Source organism: Orycteropus afer, unplaced genomic scaffold (genome assembly GCF_000298275.1).
Source record: "Orycteropus afer afer isolate SDZICR_OR568_19922 unplaced genomic scaffold, OryAfe1.0 scaffold00008, whole genome shotgun sequence".
NCBI classification, from domain to species: Eukaryota; Metazoa; Chordata; class Mammalia; order Tubulidentata; family Orycteropodidae; genus Orycteropus; species Orycteropus afer.
This window is the reverse complement of record NW_006921595.1, coordinates 18,802,185-18,822,607: the sequence shown is the minus strand read 5'-3', so window position 1 is coordinate 18,822,607 and position 20,423 is coordinate 18,802,185. Positions and strand designations below refer to the sequence as shown.

General features: G+C 35.9%; 1 protein-coding gene across 1 annotated transcript in view; it reads left to right on the top strand.

The window, feature by feature from the left end:
• The window catches only part of HDAC9 (histone deacetylase 9), a 582,041-nt gene that overhangs the window by 377,362 nt on the left and 184,256 nt on the right, over window positions 1-20,423 (top strand). Inside the window, exons 20-21 of the mRNA XM_007946059.2 lie at window positions 1,559-1,678; window positions 1,990-2,087. Coding sequence (XP_007944250.2) covers window positions 1,559-1,678; window positions 1,990-2,087 — 218 coding nt within the window. The remainder of the gene's footprint in view (window positions 1-1,558; window positions 1,679-1,989; window positions 2,088-20,423) is intronic.

Sequence of the window (20,423 nt, the reverse complement as noted above, 5' to 3'; positions counted from 1 at the left end):
ATAGAGTTGCAAGTTACCAACTCTTTTTTTCCTTTTTTTTTTTTTAATAACAGAACCAGAAACTATATATAACTAAAGGTGTAGCAGAAGTATTCTATTGAATACAAATTTATGGGTTATTCACTTTAAAAGAGTGGTCCATTTTACTTTTCTTCAGAAGGTATTCCCATGCTGTCAAGTAAATTCTGACTCATAGAGGCTCTATAGAACAGAATAGAACAGCTTTATAGGGTTTCCAAGGTTATAAGCTTTACAGAAGCAGATGTCCACATCTTTCTCCTCCAGAACAGCTGGTGGGTTCTAACCACTGGGCTTTCAGTTAGCAGCTGAGTGCTTAGCCACTGAACTACCAGGGCTCATTAAGAAGGTATTAGGAACTATATTAATTTATGTTCTCAACACCTGAAGTCTTCCAGTGAAGACATTTTAAAAACTACTGTTGATTTTATTTTCTTCACAGCTTACCTAGGTTTCTGCATTGCTCATGTTGAGTCCTACATATGTCTATTTCATAAAACAATAAGAAAAAAAAGGACTGTGAAGTTTTGAATCATCAATCATTATCATATATAAATGTCCAAATTTTTTTTTTCATTATTCTCCATCCATTTTAATGGTATAGACGTTTTTTTTTTTTTTTTTTTGAGTGGGAGGGAGGAGCGGTGTGAGCAAAGAAAGGACAGGAAAGAAGTAGAGAAGAGAGCCATGATATAATACTAATATAAGACAGATCAGACAAGACTGCATAAAGCCCCATGCCATCTTTTTTGGCCCAACTGATTTAATAGCTAATGAGCTCATGCTCCAGTGTCTTCGACTCTTGATACTGTGATTTTACCAAAGTGAAGTATGAAGTCCATTTTGCATCTGGCATCTCTTTTGAAGTGATTCTAACTGCTGAGGGATTGCTAACTGAACTGAATACCTCGAGAAAGCCAATTTACTCAGCTGGTTGCAAAGCCTTTGACCTCAATGGTGGGACTTGGCAAATCAATGCATACACGTATGTTTAGTGTTCTGTCAAGAATTGCGAAAATGTTCTCTAAGCCATAGATCCTTCTGCAAAATACTAGTTTGTAGTTTAAACATTAGTCTTTCTTCAGAGGCCGATGAGGCTAGTTAATTAAGCCTGAGGGGTTATGAACTGTTGGCAGTTAATAAGTCATAAAATTCCTCCATAAAACAGGATGCGAGATTCCATCACTGAAGCAAAGAGTACAAAGAGCCGGTGTATAAATATCTAATTGTACCAAAGGACTGGGCTTTCTCAATGACTGCTCATCTGGAGTCTCCAGGGCATGCTCGCTGTGGTTTCCTGATTTTTTAGAAGCCAGTTTAAAAAATGAGTGCATTAAAGGGTAATTTGCCTGAAAGTTCAGGAAGTAAAGGGGGTGGTGTGGAAACAGGCAGAAAGGGAGAAAGAAAAAGAAGGATATAGTGAGAAGACAAAATGAGAAGGACGGTAGTGTGGAATGACAGGGAACTAGAAATCAGAAAGGTTGTCTCCACATGGACTTAGGCATGACTGTATTTGTCATCTGTTTTCTTTTCCCTGTAGGATGTTCACCATGGAAACGGTACACAGCAGGCCTTTTATGCTGACCCCAGCATCCTGTATATTTCACTCCATCGCTATGATGAAGGGAACTTTTTCCCTGGCAGTGGAGCCCCAAATGAGGTTCGGTTTATTTCTTTAGAGCCTCACTTTTATTTGTATCTTTCAGGTAATTGCATTGCATGATTACCCCTAATTTTCTTGTCCTTTGCTGGTGTTTTAAATTACACGAGATTACTGAATTGTCCCCTGGGACCAAGAACCAGTGCAGAACAAGTGCATAACCCAGAGCACTGGTTGTCAAGCGAGGTTGGGCTGATTTGACATGTTGTTTGATGTTTATTTCAAGAGCTCATATGTGTTTGTTTTTCTCTCTTCTTGCTTTGTTCCCTTCGCCTGCTTCTCTACCCACGGTGGTATGTTTTCCTCTTCAGGTTGGAACTGGTCTTGGAGAAGGATACAATATAAATATTGCCTGGACAGGTGGCCTTGATCCCCCTATGGGAGATATTGAGTACCTTGAAGCATTCAGGTTGGTAGTTCTTTCTCTCTGAAAGTGACAAATTGGAAAACATGTCCATGAAGATCATACCAAATCTAAAAGAGAAAGGCATATTTTTAACTTAGGTAAAGTGGCAAAAAGAAAAAAAATAAAAGCTGTTGTATAAAAATTTCAAACAAATGTCTGATTTTTATGAGTATTGCTGCATAGGCCCATAAGAATAAGTTAGGAAAAAAAAAAATCTATCATGACTTAGTTTTACTTACACAGTTATATTGGTCAATGACCCACACATACTTAATTCCCTCCAGCTTGGAAAGATTTTATTATTAAATAGCTTTAGAAAATTCTGACTATATAACATATCACATGATTTACAGTGAACATTAGCATATTAAATGCTCCAAGAAGTCCTTGACTACCTATTTCATTTTGTTGAACAGGCATTTCAGAAACATCATTGGAGCACAGAGTTCTTTTTACACATAGCACTATTTAGCATTCCTACATTTGAGGGGCTAATTGACTTTAAGGAACATTGGTCCAGGCAGTCTCCTTTGATAGTAGAGTATGGCTTTTGTGTATTTTCACTCTTTCATTAAAGCATTAATTAATGAATTGCTTGTTTTCTATTCCTCTACAAAATGCAGGCCATTAATGCAATGTATATTTTTATATACATACTGCATTCTGCTATGTTTTCTTAAGAAGAACATTCAAAATTTATTTAAGCAAACAACAAATTTAAAGCTTTCTTTTGGAGATGGAGTTTTTATTTATTTATTTATTTTATATAAAGGACATTCCTACTCTTGAATTTAAAAAATAATAATAGGAGTACTTGGAAATCCTCTGTTTTAAAGAGAAGTATCAAATTGTGTCAATATGAGTTTCAGTTGCTAAATTTTAGAAAGAGATTTTAACCTGCTGGAATGCATAATTTTTTTGGTATAATGCTTAATTAAAAGAAAAAGCAAATAACTACATGAAAATAAATTTTAGAAGTATTCATAGTTTTAAAATTTACCATTTATAAATTCCCAAGGGAAAAATCATGTTGCTTATGTGTTAGGCATTGTTAACTTTCTTGTTAGAGTGTCATTTTCATTTCTCATTAGAGACCAGGCCCTGGAAAACTGATAAAAAATAGTTTTATTTTCAAAAAATATAATTAGAAGAAGTATATTTGGCTCAGAATTCCTGGATATAAAAGACAATTCTGCCCACATTCCAGATTTGTACATTAGAAGAAAAAACAAAAAATATACATAAAAGATTTATAGAAAAAAAAATAGTTGAAATAAGTTTACTTATTGTAAGACTTGGGTTGTCTATGAGGATACTTTGGATCAATTAGCAGTAAAACTTAAACCAAATACATACATATATACATATATACATATATATAGAGAGAGAGAGAGAAACCCTAAGGGTTTCAATTTTATGAACTCTGTTTCCTATATTTAAAAATTAACAGACATTATTAATTGGTTAAAGAAACTCTAATGTTAACATTATGTCAGGTACAATATTTTTCTGCTTTCCAAGTTAACTTGCATAACACCCACATCAACTTCCTGACCATGCTTTAAGCAAAATCTTATATCCACTGATATTCAATATAGAAATCTTGGATTTTTTTTTTTTTTTAATGCTTGTGAGTTGTAGTACTATTTGTAGTACTATAGCTTTACATAAAAGTGGATCATGTAGGCACAGCAGAGAAGTGCAATTATTTTAAAAAATAATCCTTTTATGGCAACAATTTTCATTAAATAATTTAGAAACAGATATTGAGTGCACCTACAGATCATTATTTCGTGGTTGCAATGGTAAGTGAATCAAGTGTTCATGAAAGTGGCTGAAAGTCCTCAAAAATTTTATCTTCTCTTTGCCTTGAATGTGTACTCTTTACATCAGCAAACTTGCCTAAACTAGGCACACCTTCTCAATACCACACCTTCTGTGTTTGGAAGAGAAGCAATTATTTAGTTAGGCTGCAGAAATTTAAATTAAGTTTTTTAGCATTCATGGTCATATAAAAACAAGATTTAAACAATAATAATCTTGGTTAATTTTGAACTACACCATGTTTCCTATTCAACATGTATGGCTAGAAATACTTGTGACTTAGTTATGGGTAAATGAAGAAAGTAAGTCATTCATTCAAAAACTGTTACTGAGCACATACTACATGCCAAGCACCATGATAAGCAATTGAGATTCAGAAATGACTTTGCTCTCAGGGATCATAACAGATGTGATAATTAATGTTTTAGGGAATAAATGTGCTTTGAGATAGTGTAAGATGATTAACTCTTCCTGTAGATATCAGGAAAGGCTTTGCTTAGTGTTGATTGCCTTGTACTTTAAAGGATGAGCAGGAATTTTCAAGGGGAAAAAAATTTAAATGGAGGAAAAGTCTCTCTAGGCAGAGAGAATAACCTGTGAAAAGTATGGAGTCGTGTAATCATTTTGCTATGTTAGCTCAAAGGCATGAGGGTTGGAAAGGCTGGTAGGAATGTGGAACATACTGTGCAAAATTTTTTGTGAGCAAATAGCTGCCCATGTAAAGATAGAAGTGCCTGTGTTTGGAAGGGCTTTAGTGAGATAGACTTCCAAATAATTGTTATATAGTCATACTTTATAAGCAAATATTTCTAATACAGCACTTGTTTCACAGTGTTGACATGAATAGATCTTTTTGGCATTTTGTGTGGGTGTAGGAAATGGAGGTGGGGAAGAAATAAAAGCTCTCTTCCCTTTTTTTCTTGATTTTTAATTTTTTCTGGACTGGAATAAGTGTCTTTGAAAGGAAAGCCTTTCTCTCTGAAGCTACATCTATAATGTCATATAAGCATGGCTGTTTATTTTCCCAGTTAAAATTTGTCCTACATGCTGCCCTTCTGGTTTCTATTAGGTGCTTTTTTTTTCCTATGGCAAAAGAAAACCATAGGCAATCAAAACATTTTTATGTTTGCTATGAGATTTAATATAACTTTGAAAATACAATAGACTAAATTATTTTAGATGACTGATTATTTTTTCCACACAATTATCATTAATCCCTAAAATAATTGCAGGATATATTTTAGATTTTTCACCAGAGTTTTTCCTATATAACATAATACCAAATATGTTTTATGCTCACCTAACATGTATTTCCAAGGTTACCATTTCATAAAATAAGTATAGCTATTTTCATTAAGCTCTTGCATGCCTGGTCTTAGAGTAAAAATTGTACAGACATTATGCTAGTTTTTAAGTAGTTTGTATAAGTCACCTAACTACTAAATGGAAAGACTATGATTTGAACTCAGTTCAGGTCTCCAAAATCCATGCTATTCTGTCATACCACACTGATACTCTATTATAGTGTTCATAACTTAAAAGACTAAGATGTGCTAAGGCACAGTGAACCTTTAATGAAATGCAAGATCTTTGCTCTCTTTTCTAACTTTCAAATGCTTAATACACAGCATGGCAAAAAAGAACTGTTGTTGTTGTTAGATGCCATCAAGATTTTTTGGACTCATTGAGACCCTGTGTACAATGAAATGAAACACTGCCCAGTCCTGTGCCATCCTCAATCCTTGCTGTGCTTGAGCCCTTTGTTGCAGCCAGTGTTCAATCCATCTTCTTGAGGATCTTCTCTTTTTACTGACATTCTATGTTTACAAGCATGATATCCTTCTCCAGGGACCGGTCCCATCTGACAACATGACCAAAGTAGGTGAGATGAAGTCTGGCCATTCTCCCTTCTAAAGAGCATTCCAGCTGCACTTCTTCCAGGACAGATCTATCTGTTCCTTCTTCTGGCAGTCCATGGTCTTTCAGTATTCTTCACAGTCACGAGAATTCCTTATTCATTGCCCAACTTTCACATGCATATTAGGTGATTGAAAAGACCGTGGCTTGGGTTAGGTGCACCTTAGTCTTTAAATTGACATCTTTGTTCTTCAACACTTTAAGAGGTATTTTGCAGCAGATTTGCCCAGTGCAATACGTCATCTGATTTCTTGACTGCTGCTTCCATGAGTGTTGATTGTGCATTCAGGTAAAATGAAATTTTTGACAACTTCAATCTTTTGTCCATTTATCATGATGTTGCTTATTGGTCCAGTTGTGAGGATTTTTGTTTTCTTCATGTTGAGTTTTCTTTATCCATACTGAAGACTGTACTCTTTGATATTTATCAGTATGTGCTTCAAGTCCTCTTCACTTTCAGGAACCAAGGTTGTGTCATCTGCATATCGAAGGTTGTTAATGAGTCTTCCTCCAATCCTGATGTTGTACTCTGCTTCATACTCTCCAGCTTCTCAGATTATTTGCTCAGTATACAGGTTGAATAAGTGTGGTGATAGGATACAACCCTGATGCATGCCCTTCTTGATTTAAAACTGCAGTATTCCTTTGTTCTGTTCACGTCAATAACATTTGCTGAATGAGTAAATGAATGAGTGAATCAGTGAATGAGAGAATGAATGATTACAGAAGAGAGAGGAAATGATGTCAACTAGATTGGAGCGTTGGAAGTCCCTTCTATTAAGTGGGTCTAGCAAAAGTCTGAGGAAGTTACATGAAACCTATCTCTTGGTTATAAGAATGTCAGGCATCTTCTCTTCATTCAACAAATGTTCTGCAGAATATTCCTACTCATTCTTATTTGCAGTTATTTCAAAAAGTTGTTCCAATTGGTTATATATTCTCCATGGTCTCTAGATGACCACTGGATACATTATTTTATGTAAAGGCTAGTTTATGAAAATAGTCCTGAAAATACAAAATATGATTTTATATGTTGCTGCTATTAGGTGCTGTTAAGTTGGTTCTGATTCATAACTATCTTGTGTACAACAAAACAAAACCACTGCCTGGTTCTGTACTAGCACCACAACTCTTGCTGTGTCTGAGCACATTGGTACAGTCACTGTGTCAGTCTGTCTCATTGAGAGTTATCCTCTTTTTCAATGACCCTCTGCTATACCGAGCATGAAGTCCTTCTCCAGGGAATGGTCTTTCTTGATAACATGTCCAAGGTACATGAGACAAAGACTCACCATCCTGCTTCTAAAGGACATTCTGGCTGTACTTCTTCTGGCAGTCCGTGGTATATTCAATATTCTTTGCCAACACCATGATTCTAAAGTATCAATTATTCTAACTTACATAAGACCATTTAAATGGTTGTTTATACTGCACAAAAGATAAATATGAATTGTCATGCTTCTAATTAAATCTAATGATGAAAATATCTCTAAGGTTTTTTTTTAATGAGTACCAGTTTCTACGGTCAGAGCAGGATATTTATTAGTGGCCCCTAAAATTATGCCTTTTTGACTGAATAAATATATAAGTGAATGAATGAATAAATGACAATCTCTGTGTGACCTTTTGATTTCAAAAAAGTAGTGCAAACCTCTTACATTTAGAATGTTTTGAAGAAATAATAAATGACCAATTCTGCATACATCAATGATTAACTAACAGAGTGGCATTGGACTTTTGATCTGGATTCCTGAGATGCAAATTGTATTTTTACTGCTACCCATTGCCATTGAGCCAACTTTGCTTCATAGCAACTCCACATGTATCAGAGTAGAACTTTGTTCCATAGGATTCTGTATGGCTGGTTTTTAAGATGAGATCTGAAATCCAAAAACTAAACTCACTGGCATCGAGTCCATTCCAACTCATAGCAACCCCTGTTGACTTCCCAAGGCTGTAAATCCTGATGGAAGCAGACTGCCTCATCTTTCAGCCATGGAGTGGCTGGTGGGTTTGAAGCACTGACATTCTGGCTAACAGCTAAATGCCTCAACCACAGCACAGCCCGAGTAGACCACTCGGCCTTAATTCTGAGGTGCCTCTGCATAGACTCAAACCACTAATCTTTCATGTTCTGGTTTTAAAAATTACAACTAACCTTAGTGAATATTTGTTAAAGATGAAGATTTCCAAAATTTGAAAGATCCAAAAATATCAGCTCATCAGGGATGTTCATCTTAGGTGAATCCTTTGGGCAAGAATGATTTTATTTATTTGTCAGTGTGCTAAACGAAGAGAGTTGAGTAAGATGCTTGATCTAAGAAATAAATATCTAAACCAATTTTTTTTTTCTTTTTGGAAGCTACCAATTTTTTCAAAAATTCCTTTGCATATGAACTATCTCTATTTAGTCTAAATGATTTGTTTTAAAATGTATCTTTTGCTAAAATACTTTGGTCATACAACCAACTAGATTTTTTTTTAAAAGCGTAGTGTTTTTGCTATAGTGAAAGCAGTTGAACCAGTTGAACACATTTTAAAAGCCTGTATCTCTTTTTCCTATCTTTGGTTCATATTTGTTTGCTTTAATGGCATACAAACCAAAAACCAAACTCACTGCCGTCGAGTCAGATCCAACTCATAGCCACACACAGCCCCCCCTTGGGTTTCCAAGGTGGTATCACTACAGAAGTAGATTGCCCAATCTTCCTTTTGAGGAGTGACTGGTGGGTTTGAACCACCAGCCTTCTGGTTAGTAGTCAAATGCCTTAGGCACTGCACCACCAGAGCTTCAAATTTTAATTCCATTAATACCAAACTATGACTGGAAACATGACTGAATACTATATCTAGTCTCAGTTCATGAGTCCAAATGTCAACTTCATCCATGATGAAGTTTTAAATAAGAGTCATAGATTTCTGTGATTCTAACCCTACTGCAAAACCAAAAATATATATTTGGTTTGAGCACAAAACTCAAAAAAAAAAAAAGTCTTTTATTGTCATATTGGTAGATATTGGTAGAATAAATGTGTTTAAAAAAAAAAAAAAAGAAAAGAAACCAAAAAACAGCCAATAATGTCAGCCTAGAATTTTCCCAGGAGTTTGGGTTTACTATGGAATGATTTGATAGAGCATTTTGGGCCAGGGGCACATAAGTCAGTACAGTATTTTATTGTTACTTTTTCAAATATGCTATCATTATTCTAACAAATGTTAGAGGATGATATTCTAAATATTATTATATGCACAGACTTAAGAAGTTGCTAATTTCTATCTAAGAAATGAGTTGGAACAATAGTGAATATTTAGATTCTCTCATTTTATTAGTAAAGATAACTAAATAGTTTTATGGTTATTTTCTTTATTTTTCCATATTTTAATACAATATCATGCTAAGATAATGGAAAATAACAAAATATGATCACAATAATATAGTCATATATATAATTCACTGGAGACTTAATGTTTTGCTAGAAGCTCATGTCTTTTAATCTTTACAAGTTCTTGGGCTAAGTGTTCTCATTTTTCAGATGAGAGTACCAGTCCTTTTGAGTTTCAGCAGATTGTCTTATGTCACAGAACTGGTAAGTGGTGAGCAGAGACTCTGTGATAACAAGTGGAAACAGAGCTCCTTTGGCCTCAAATAATAAACTGTACTTCTTTGTCAAGAATAAACCAAACTAAATGCACTGCTATTGAGTTGATTCTGACTCATAGTGACCCCATTGGATTTTTAAGACCATAAATCTTCACAGAAGCAGACTTCTTTGTCTTTCTTCCACAGAGTGGCTGGGAGATTTGAACTACTGACCAATTGGTTAACAGCCCAATGCCTTACCCACAGCACCACCAGAGCTCCTTTTGTCAAGAATAGGGGATGACAAAACAGTAACTGTTTTGGCTATTTTGTGCTGCTCTAACAGTAGATACCACAAATGAGATGGCTTTAATGAATCGGAGTTTATTCTCTCACAGTTTTGGAGGCTAGAAGTCTGAGTTCAAAGTGCTAGGCTCTACCTGGTGGAACCACTGAGACTATGGCCCCTAGCTGCCCTTCAGGTCTGGAATTGAACCCACACCTGTGGTTTCCAGCCAAACAAAATACAGGCATGTGAGTTAAACATTTACCTCAAGTAGATACATGCCTTGAAGAGAACAATCATGGGAGAAAGAAGGGCAGCTTATGTACAGGGAGACAGCTCAGGGGGCAGGAGTGTATGGAGGGATGGACACTGGGAAGAGGTAACTGTGGGGAGGAAGTGGAAGGTGAGCTGTTACATTGTGGTAAATTGTGGTCGATGACATGAGACAAGGTATATGTGAACTGCTGTATGGAAAGTGAATTTGCTCTGTAAATCTTCACCCAAATCACAAGTAAAAAAAAAAAAAAAGTGCCAGGCTCTACGGGCTGGATGAAAGCTCCTCGACCTTGGACTTCAGCTCTGCCTCTTGCTCTAGGCCCACTGGAGCCAGATGGAGGCTTTCTTCATTCAGGCAGCTACTGGCTGTTGAGGCTGACAAACCCAAGGTTGACAAGTAAAAAGGCACAGTCCTGATATTACCAAACCACAAGGCATGCCATTGATTAAAGTTCATTAGCAGTCCCAAGACTGGCAGACAATATGGCAGGCTGCTAAAGAACGACTCGGCTACATCCAGGATTCAAGCATGCCAAAAGCTACAGACCATTCCTAAATTCTCCTTATATACTATGATCAAACCACATCCCTAATGCAGCTACTCAGCTGCTCACAGTAGATTCCACCATAGAGTTGATTACCAGTCTCATTATGAGGAATACTACATCCCACTGCCCAGCCACTCTGAACCAGGCTCAGCCACGTTGACACATAACCTTAACTACCACAGTAAACTAGTGAGAACTTCTTTGAAAGGGTATTATAATCTATTCAATATTTTGTTAGGACATCTAAATTTGTAGGCCATTTAAAATTAAAAAAGAGCCCCAGATTTTCACTACCTTTGTATCATATAATGGAGGACACGGGTAGTATAAACAGTTTATTGCTTGACAACTAACCAAAAGTTGAAAGTTTTAACCTACCCAGAGGCAGCTTGGAGAGAAAGCCTGGCAATTTGATACCCCAGACTGACAGCCATGAAAACCCTATGTAGCTTAGTTCTACTCTGCAATGTATGGGGTCATGACGTGTTAGAATTGACTCAAAAGCAACTGGCTTGGTTACAGTACCATAATATCACCAAGCCACTTCTCTTAATGCCTTCCTGTCATCTGCATACTAAGAGAGACTATTACTTTAAACCTCTATAATTTTTCTTTCTTTTGATAAACAGTCTATTTATGATAATAAATATATTTTTAAGACATATTTTATTCTTATGTATACCTTTAGATTTTTTTGAAGGAGCATGAAATTCAATTTGAGAAATCCCAAATTAAATTTTAATAGAACATAGAGTGATTAATGAACTTTTAGATCCAATTTTGAAGTAAATAATGATTTGTTGTCATCTAAAAATCATACCTAATTCTGTAAAATGATTTGGGGTATTATTTTGTCTCTAAGAGCTGTGCTTGATGTTTCCCAGTGTTGCGATGGTTTCACAATTGTTAGTGACAGCCAAAAATATTATGATCATGATATTATGTACTTTCCCAAGGATGTCCAAGACATTTTGGGAACGAGGGTGGAATTTCTTGAAACAATTTGCCAATATGAAATACTGTACATATCAAATTGGCCCTACTACCATCTTTCCCAGACCGTTTATCATAGCTCACAAATCAAGCCCACATTTTCTCTTTCTGAAAGAGTTGGCTAATAAAGAAGAGGTGGGCTTCAAATAGTAACTTGTCAATCAATCTTGGGAACAAAGCAGTAATGATTTTCATATATTAATATTTTATTTCAATGAAGAACACTATCTATGACTTTAACACTAGTGTGAGCTACACTTTTATTCATTGTTCAGATTCAGTTGTCTATATGCACTTCAACATGTTAAGATGCTTCAAGGAGTTTTATCAGAACAGGTCACAAGAAGAAGATTCATAAGAATAAATTTTAGAAAGCTGTCAACCCTATCAACTCTTTAGTTTCAGAAATAAGGATAGTTTAAGAACTTTTTTCCCTCTCTCTCATCTGTGCAACATATTGTACCAATTTTCATCAAAAAAAATTACAATTTCTATAGGTGTGTGTCTCTAGATACCCTTAGAATTTCTGCTCTTTGACCCTCGGAGTAAATTGATCTTATGCACACCTGTCTTCCTTGAGAAACTTGCAAACTTCATTTTTGAGCTGAGCATCAAAGAGATATGATATTATTAGACAGCATAGAGTTCAGGTAAAAAGTCCAGGAAATATTTTAAAGTGATTGAAGTTTGAAAAGTTACTGATATTATCTGCAATGAAGAATAATCAGCTTTTTAAAATAATTCAAATGTTGCAACATGTTTTTTTATTATTATTATTTGAAAAGGTAAGATAAACTATAAAACTTGTAAGGCAACATTTTTTTTCTTTCTGCCTTAGAACAATTCTGAAGCCAAAAACCTTCAGGAATTTCTGTAACAGTTACACAGTTCTCCAAATAGTAAGAGTGGCTATGATCAATTAACTCTTTTCCCCAGCAGTTCTCTCCAAGAAAGAAGGCAATTTGTATGTCTAGAAATGATTTGTTTTACTTTTCTAGATGAAATGCTAGATTATAAAATCCTTGCCTTATATGAAATTTTCCCAATAGATGTGTAATCTTCTAATATTGAGATACGAAATCTTTCCATTAAATATTGCTGTGAAGCTTTCCAGGCTACAGATAGCAGATCTTTTGGACTGCCAAGCAGCTCAATCAGTTCATCAGCTTGAATCATCTCATCTCATCTAAGAATAGTGGAATTAATTATGAAGTTAATTATTCTGTGTGTAGCCAAAATCAGAGATAAATATAATTAAGAAATTATGGAACCACACTTCTTTTACAGGATTAGTGAGTATTTTTAATTATGCTCTATTTACTGGTGAGATAAAGCTTGGATCAAAATAAAAGTTACTTATGCTTTACTTCCTTAAACTCTGTCAGCTATTTATTAGCGAAATATCAACACCCTTGAGTATTAGAGTGATTGTGTTTTTTTGAAACTGGATAACTCCTCTCCCTTTCTATGATTTTACACTACAACTTTACTATAGCTAGATTTTTTGAGATGACAACATGAAAAGATATCAAATTTTTGTTTTCTTATACCATAAAAATAAATGTGTAGCCCGTTTTTTGAGAACTAGATAGGTGTAATGGTTTAGCTAGACAAGTATAACTAGATAAGTAAATAGGAATTTACTTACTGACCTTCCCAGGTGGAAGAATTGTCATTTTGAAAACACTATTCAACAGAAAGTCTATTCAGCTATTACTTTTGAGGTGGAGGACTGAAGTTCATACCATTTTCAAGTGGACAAGGCTTTCAGAAAGATGTTCAAGTTTTTGCATGACATCAAACATCTGGATGATACACTCAATTTTCCATTTTTCATCCAAATGTTTTGATGTCATGTAGATGAAACTTGTAAATCAACATCTGGTCTCATTTATGGAGACATTTATACTCCTCTGGCACTATTCTAGAAGGGTGAGGCCTTGTCTTCGTATCTGTTACAAATCTGCCCATCTTTCTTGTGGGCACCACAGTATGGAACATTGGTTGTCTAAGCATTTTCTATTCCAAAGAGTAGCATCGCTGTTGTAAAGTGTTATGGCGGGCAGCAAGCTTAGGAACTGCATACAGATACTTCTTATGGTAAAGGCCTAGCAAAATCACATTCTAGCCATGATGGTTTATGTTTCACAGTTTAAAAAATGGTGGGAGAAGAAGACAGATGATTCATTCAACTTTCAAGTTCTCTGGAATTTTAAATCCATTTTCATCTCAATTTGAAGATATTTAGCTTCCAGAAACAGCTAGAAAAGGCCATCAAGAAAATAGTACCTACATATCATTGATCTTTCTTGTTAGTTACCGGTATATATTGTTGCACTTGAGAACAAAATGTTGTTCTATCTATGATGCATATTTTAGTTGGATGATGACTTTTTGAAATTAAAACACTATTGGAGTTATGGAAATGAACTCAGTATCAGACACAAATGAGCATTTTTATTATAACTTTAGTCAAGTAGTGATACCACCTCGGAAACCCAAGGAGGGGTCGCTATGAGTCGGGTCTGACTCAATGGAACATAACAGCAACAACAGTCAAGACACAAGGAAATAAAGAGGAGTTTATTTGGAATTCAAGGCAAGAATAGAACAGATTTTCAATTTGAAAGTTTTGCAGCTTAAAGACAACTTAGCCTCTCAACTCCTCTTGGCCTTTAGTTTCAGAAAAAAAGTCTCTTAGACATTAGAACCACCACCCTAGGCCTCTGATTTTGCTTTATATCCAAAGCCTCTACCTTTCACAGGTTTCTAAATTATTCAATGATGCCTTACTTTTCAATTAATAGAATTATACTATATGTCACAGCCCATGAAAAAGGCAGGGACAAAAATAATAAAATATGATGTATGACATATTTTACTGATTCAGTTGAAATTATTTGGTTAAATTATAAATTTTTCAAGAGACTGAAATTGCCAAAATGTTTGTTAATATTTTGAGAATGCGACAATTGATGAAAAAAAAATCAAATGATTACATGTAGAATCCAAATGAAGATTTGATTACTCAAAGATCACTCACCTGCTAACTTACTAGTGCAAATATTTTTTAAGCTAATTAATTAAGATTTTGTTTATCTGTCCTCCAAAATAACAATGATTTTTACTGAATTTAATGTAATTCCCTATATATGCCTTTGAAGACACTAGAATGTAAAGAAACATCCCTTTGTCGAGACTGGGCATAAAGTCCTGCACCAAGTCTGAGAGTCTTATATGGTCCAATTTAAAATTTTGTTGTTTTATAATAACTTTGGAGACGTGTATTTTTCCCTGTAAAATACACACATGTTCTTCTTTGGAAAGGATCCAGACTGTAACTGAACCACGAGCTTGCCCCCTGGTGCTTTATGTATTATTTAATTGTTTGCCTTTGGTGGATGTTTTTATTAAAAGCCTATTATTTAGGGTATGACCAAAGTGTCATTTTAAGAACAACAGAAGCAGGGCTGTTCAGTCCCATAGCTCTTTTTCATAGGTGTGTTAGTGAACACTGGATACAGCTAATGAGACTGCAGACATTTTTCCTTGTAATACTTCAAAAAGAACAACAACAAAACAAAACCCCAGGTTTTTATTTTCCTCCAATAAAACATAACTGGATTGGCTAGAAGCGCTGTATGAGTCTGTGTGGACGAGTTCAGCTCGTGTGGGAAGAGAGGTATTTGTGTGTGCCTATCTGCTGTCTGTGTATCGGTACAGGAAGTTTGTCTGGGGTTACATGTACTTTAGTACACATAGCCACGTCAAGCCTGACAGCATGGGAGGCAGGGAAGTCCATGTGTTAGAAGGGAAGTGGTAGGCTTTCAGGAATGTTTACCAAGCTCACATATTCTTTCGTATTTATCAGTCTACAGAGAAAGTTCTGAAGCCTCCTCCGCAAACCCTTTCACAATCCAGTTGCAAGAGTATTGCCATCACAAGCTCAGATCATCATCCTGAATATAAATTAAGTCTGAGAAAAAGTTTTTAATTTAATTATTTTCATTCTACAAATTTTTCCTCTTCTTGACATTTTTTCTTTTCTGAACTGGTTTCCCCATATCACTCACTGTCCTCTCAGAAGTTGGCTCCAGAAAGATTCCACAGTGTTCACTAGCAGGTCTTTGCCATAAAGAACAACCATGAGTAGGATTAGTTGTCTTCCTAAACTAGCCTTTGCAACTGTGACCCCACTCAGGCTAAAAACTTAAAGGCAATATACCTTGATACAATTTCTAGGGCTTAAATGATCTCATTAAACACCCCACACTAGATATCATGTTGACATTTGAGGAAATATGATTATTGACAAAATGTAAGCCTGTTATACACTATATCACTTCAAAAGGAGAAAGGCTATTAGGACATAATTACATCAGAAACAGTATACACATTTGGCTGGTTTATAAACTGTCACTTTCAGAAGTATGAAGACGTATAAAAGTTTCCAAAGGTTCCATTATGACCCTATTTCCAACAGTATTCTCTGACAAACTAAATAAATTACTGCATGTATTGGACCTTTGAGGCTTGGGGCAAAGAATGGAAAAATTATTTACAAAAGCTTGAAAATATTTAATCACTAGAGGCAGGGGGGCAACAGTGTTTTAATTAGCAGGTCCTTGGGCCATTGGCTGACTGGAGGCTTTCTCAAACAACCACACAAATGCACTGAATAGCTGTTTGCCAGCCTTAGGGTCAGGCCTGAGATGAAACAGATAAGATAATTGGCTCTAATGAAATCCAGAAGGCCTTGGCTTTCTTGTTTGAGCTTGGATTTGAAAAGTGCGTGTGGAAGTGAGGCTTAATTCAAACCAGAAGTGAGCTAGGGCCCATTTCTCAGTGACTTTGATATTGTTTGAAGTTCTAAAAGTGTTCGCCACACCACTAGCCTGCTGGGCTGGGCCTCCCTGGTACCCTTAATTACTAAGCTTTATTGCTGACTTTACTACACAGGAAAGGGGCCATTATATGTTCCATCAACATCAGCTCTTCTCAGATTGGAGGAAAGGGCAGGGTTAAAGGCCACTGTAGGAAGGCAAAAACTTCACTTTGAGGTAGTCAGATCATTTACCAGTGTTGAATTTCACCGTTATGCACATACATTCCTTACAACACAGAAGCCCGATTTCCATTTTTTAACAAGTGATTACTTTTCAAAATATTTTTGTTTGTGCGTTTGTTTCCCCCCGCCCAAAGATAGCATTTACTTTTAAGGGCTGCGATGATTGCACATGATATATTTGGGGGGGGGGGGATCTCCCAATTAATCATCACACCAGAAAGATCTGGTGTGTTTCGGTAATAAGGGAGATTATTATTAATGCCCCTTTGAAGTGGAAATAAGTCAGGAACCCTCCTGTGGTGTGAGAGTTGTCCTGACACCCTGAGGAATAAAGACCCCTCTGGAGACTCTAAAAATTAAATCCTAGCTTCTTGAATCTCTCACAAAGAGGTTACACAACAATGCTTCCAATCCAGTCCAAAGCCAAGAAGCAAAATTGAGGAAGTCTCAGTCTTAAGGGGACAGTCATGGTGTCACCAAGAGTCCATCCTTCCCGAGCTCACTGCTGTTCCTCTCTTGGTCCAATTGGTTAAGATGGATTATGCTTCTGAATGAATTAATAATTATTCAACTCTTAGCTTTCTCAGATGAGGAGATCTGGCCATACTATGAAAGCCAAGGGACGTGAAATCCAGGCTTATTTCTAGCCCTATTAATCACCTTTTAGGTAGAACAGTCATGAGTCATACTATGAGACTTGGCTCTTTATGAAAAACAAGTTAATCATGTTTGTATTATTTAAGTAAACTTGACATTAATGTGTTTCAATTTCATGTGTGATCCTTTTTGAGTATTCTTGTGCATAAAAGATTGACTGGGAACCAGCACTTCAGCAGGATAATGTGTTTTGAGCCTAAGGAACCATATTGAGAATCCAGAGAATTCAGTATCAGGAAGACAAAATGGAACTTCCATCTAGTTACTTCCCCTAAGAGAAACAAGAAGGACTTTGACAGATATTTGTAGTTTCTTGGTTTCACAAATGTTTAAGCACTGAGCTACTAACTGAGTGATTGGCAGAGGTGTCTTGGAAGACAGGCCTGGTGAGAGATCATGGCCAATGGAAATTCTATGGAGCAGTTCTATTTTGAAACACATAACTGACTCAACAGCAACAGTTTTTTTGTTTTGTTTTGTTTTGATAGATTGTTGATAATGATAAACATTATTTCACCTCAGACTAGAAGAAAGAAGGGTCATATTTATTTATTTGTATAGGTATATGTATACGTACATATTTATGTACATGTATATGCATATGTATAGCACAGAAAAGTTCTTGGGAGACCAAAAGTCTGATAATGGTTCTAAATTTAAGGTATCAAAAAATAAAAAAAGTATTCGCCAAACTACAGTTTGCTGAAGCTAGATACAGAAGATATTGATAAATATTTACTGATAAGAAAATAATATATATTTTATGGTTAAAAAAATCTCTTGAATATGCATAATTTGCAAAAGTTATTAAAGACTTTAAGAAATCCAGTAATAAGAAAATTTATTTTACATTATTTAACTCATTCCCAAAAACTATTTGAACATTGAAATCTCCCTCTCATGAGGCTATTTTTCTCCCAAAATAGATATTGGTACTATGGGAATGAGCATTTCACAGGACAAAGTTTGAAATATCAGATGTATAGTGGGCATTTTATACCATTCATCATTAATTTCATAAACATTAATTAAATACTGGCTGGATAATGATGATATAATAGGAATAAAAAAAACAACTGTCTTTTTTTAAATTTTTTTTTTTGTTTTAAATTGTGATTTGGGTGACAGTTTACAGAGAGAATTCACTTTCCATACAGCAGCTCAACATACACTTTGTCTTATGACATTGACTACAGTTTACCACAATGCAACAGCTCCCCTGTCTCTTCCTCCCTATAGTTTCCTCTTCCTTATGTTCTTCCCTCCCATGCACTCCTGCCCCCTGAGCTATCTCCCTGTGAATACACAGTCCTTCTATTCTCCCATCATTGTTCTCTTCAAGGAGTGTATCTACCTAATGTAAATGTTCACCTCATATGCCCATCTTTTGTTTGGCTGAAAGCCACAGGAGTGGGTTCAATTCCAGACCTGAGAAGCAGCTAGGGGCCATAGTCTCACTGGTTCCATCAGGCTCTATCAGACCAGCAAACCTGGTCCCTTTTCTTTTTTTAAATGATTTTGAGTTTTGTTCCACATTGTTCTCCCACTCTGTCCAGGATCTCCTATAGAGATCCCCCTCCAAGTGGTTGACAGTGGCATCATCAAATTCTTCTGGTCTCATAGTTGTATAGGCTGCAGATCACATAGTGAACCGGTTGCTTGGACTAATTGTTTCCATGAATCTTTGGTTTCCTTCATTCTTCTCTGGTCTGGACGAGGAGAGACCCATCGTTGCATCTATATGGCTGCTTGCAAATTTTTAAGATTCCAGTTTCTACACACCAAAGTAGGAGGTGGAACAATGTTTTGTGTAGTATGTTATGCCAATTGAACTTGATGTCTCCTGCAACCATGGTCCTGAGCCTACAGGCCCAATTACTCACTCCCTCTTGGCTGTGGCCAAGAAGTGACTACAACCTTTTCCCTTATCAGCTCTATTATATACCTGGGAATTCTTATAGAACATACAATTACACTTGTAGAAACATTGTCTGCCAACCCATGGTCTTGGGCACACTCTCCCCTGCATCAACATACCTAATCATTCAGCTTGTCCACCCATCTATCCACCCATATATCCATCCATGTTTGCCTTCACTGACAATGCAGTACTACTGTATGTGCAAAAGTTGTTTGTTGTCTGTACCTCCCATGCACCTCTCTATGTCTTCCTCTTCCTTAATGCCACAGTGCTGATCAATCACATTTGGTACATTGCCCTTCCCTTCACCCAAATCAATACTTGTCTCTACCTAACAGTGTTCTCTCCTCTCCCCTCCCACTGCTGGTAACCAACAAAGAAAATTTCCTTTCATATATAAACCTTTCCTTGACTTTTTACAATAACAGACTAATACAATATTTGTCCTTCTGTGATTGACTTATTTCATTCAGCATAATGTCCTTCAAGTTCATCCATGTTAAGTGGTGTTTGGCAGATTCTGTGTTATTCTTTAGGGTTGCATAGTATTCCATTGTATGTACCAACATTTGGTTATCCATTCTTCAGTTGATGGACACCTAGGTTGTTTCCATCTTTTTGCTATTGTAAATAGTGCTGCAATGAACATGTGTGTGAATATATCTGTTCTTGTCCTGGCTTTCACTTCTTTAGGATATATACCTGTAATGGAATGGCTAGATCAAATGGCATTTCTAATTCCAACATTTTAAGGAATCGCTATATTGCTTTCCACAGTGGCTATATCATTTTACAGTCCCACTAGACGTGTATGAGAGTCCCAATCTCTCCACATCCTCTCCAGCATTTGTTATGTTCTGTCTCATTGAACTTTGCTACTAGTGCTGGAAATATGTCTGTCCTTATAGTCTCACAGTCAAGTTAAGTAAAAATAAAATAACTGCAATGTGTATTACACATTATAATAATATTATATTATCACATAAACTGAACACTTGGGTGATTTCTATTCCACAGATTCTCTCTATTCCTCACTGTTTGGACCTGGCTAGTTCTTAGATAACACACCATCATAAAGACAAAGAAAGAAAGGAGGAGAAACTGAATCAGCAAGAGATGGGGAAAAGGGAAAAGAGGGTCAGTTTCCTTTGATATCACTATTAAATAACCTAGTGAATTTTCTTAGGGTAAAGTTACTGCCATTCAAAATTATAGCAAATTAGTAATATTTTACGGTTACAGAGTGTATTTTGTTTCAGCTTAAATATG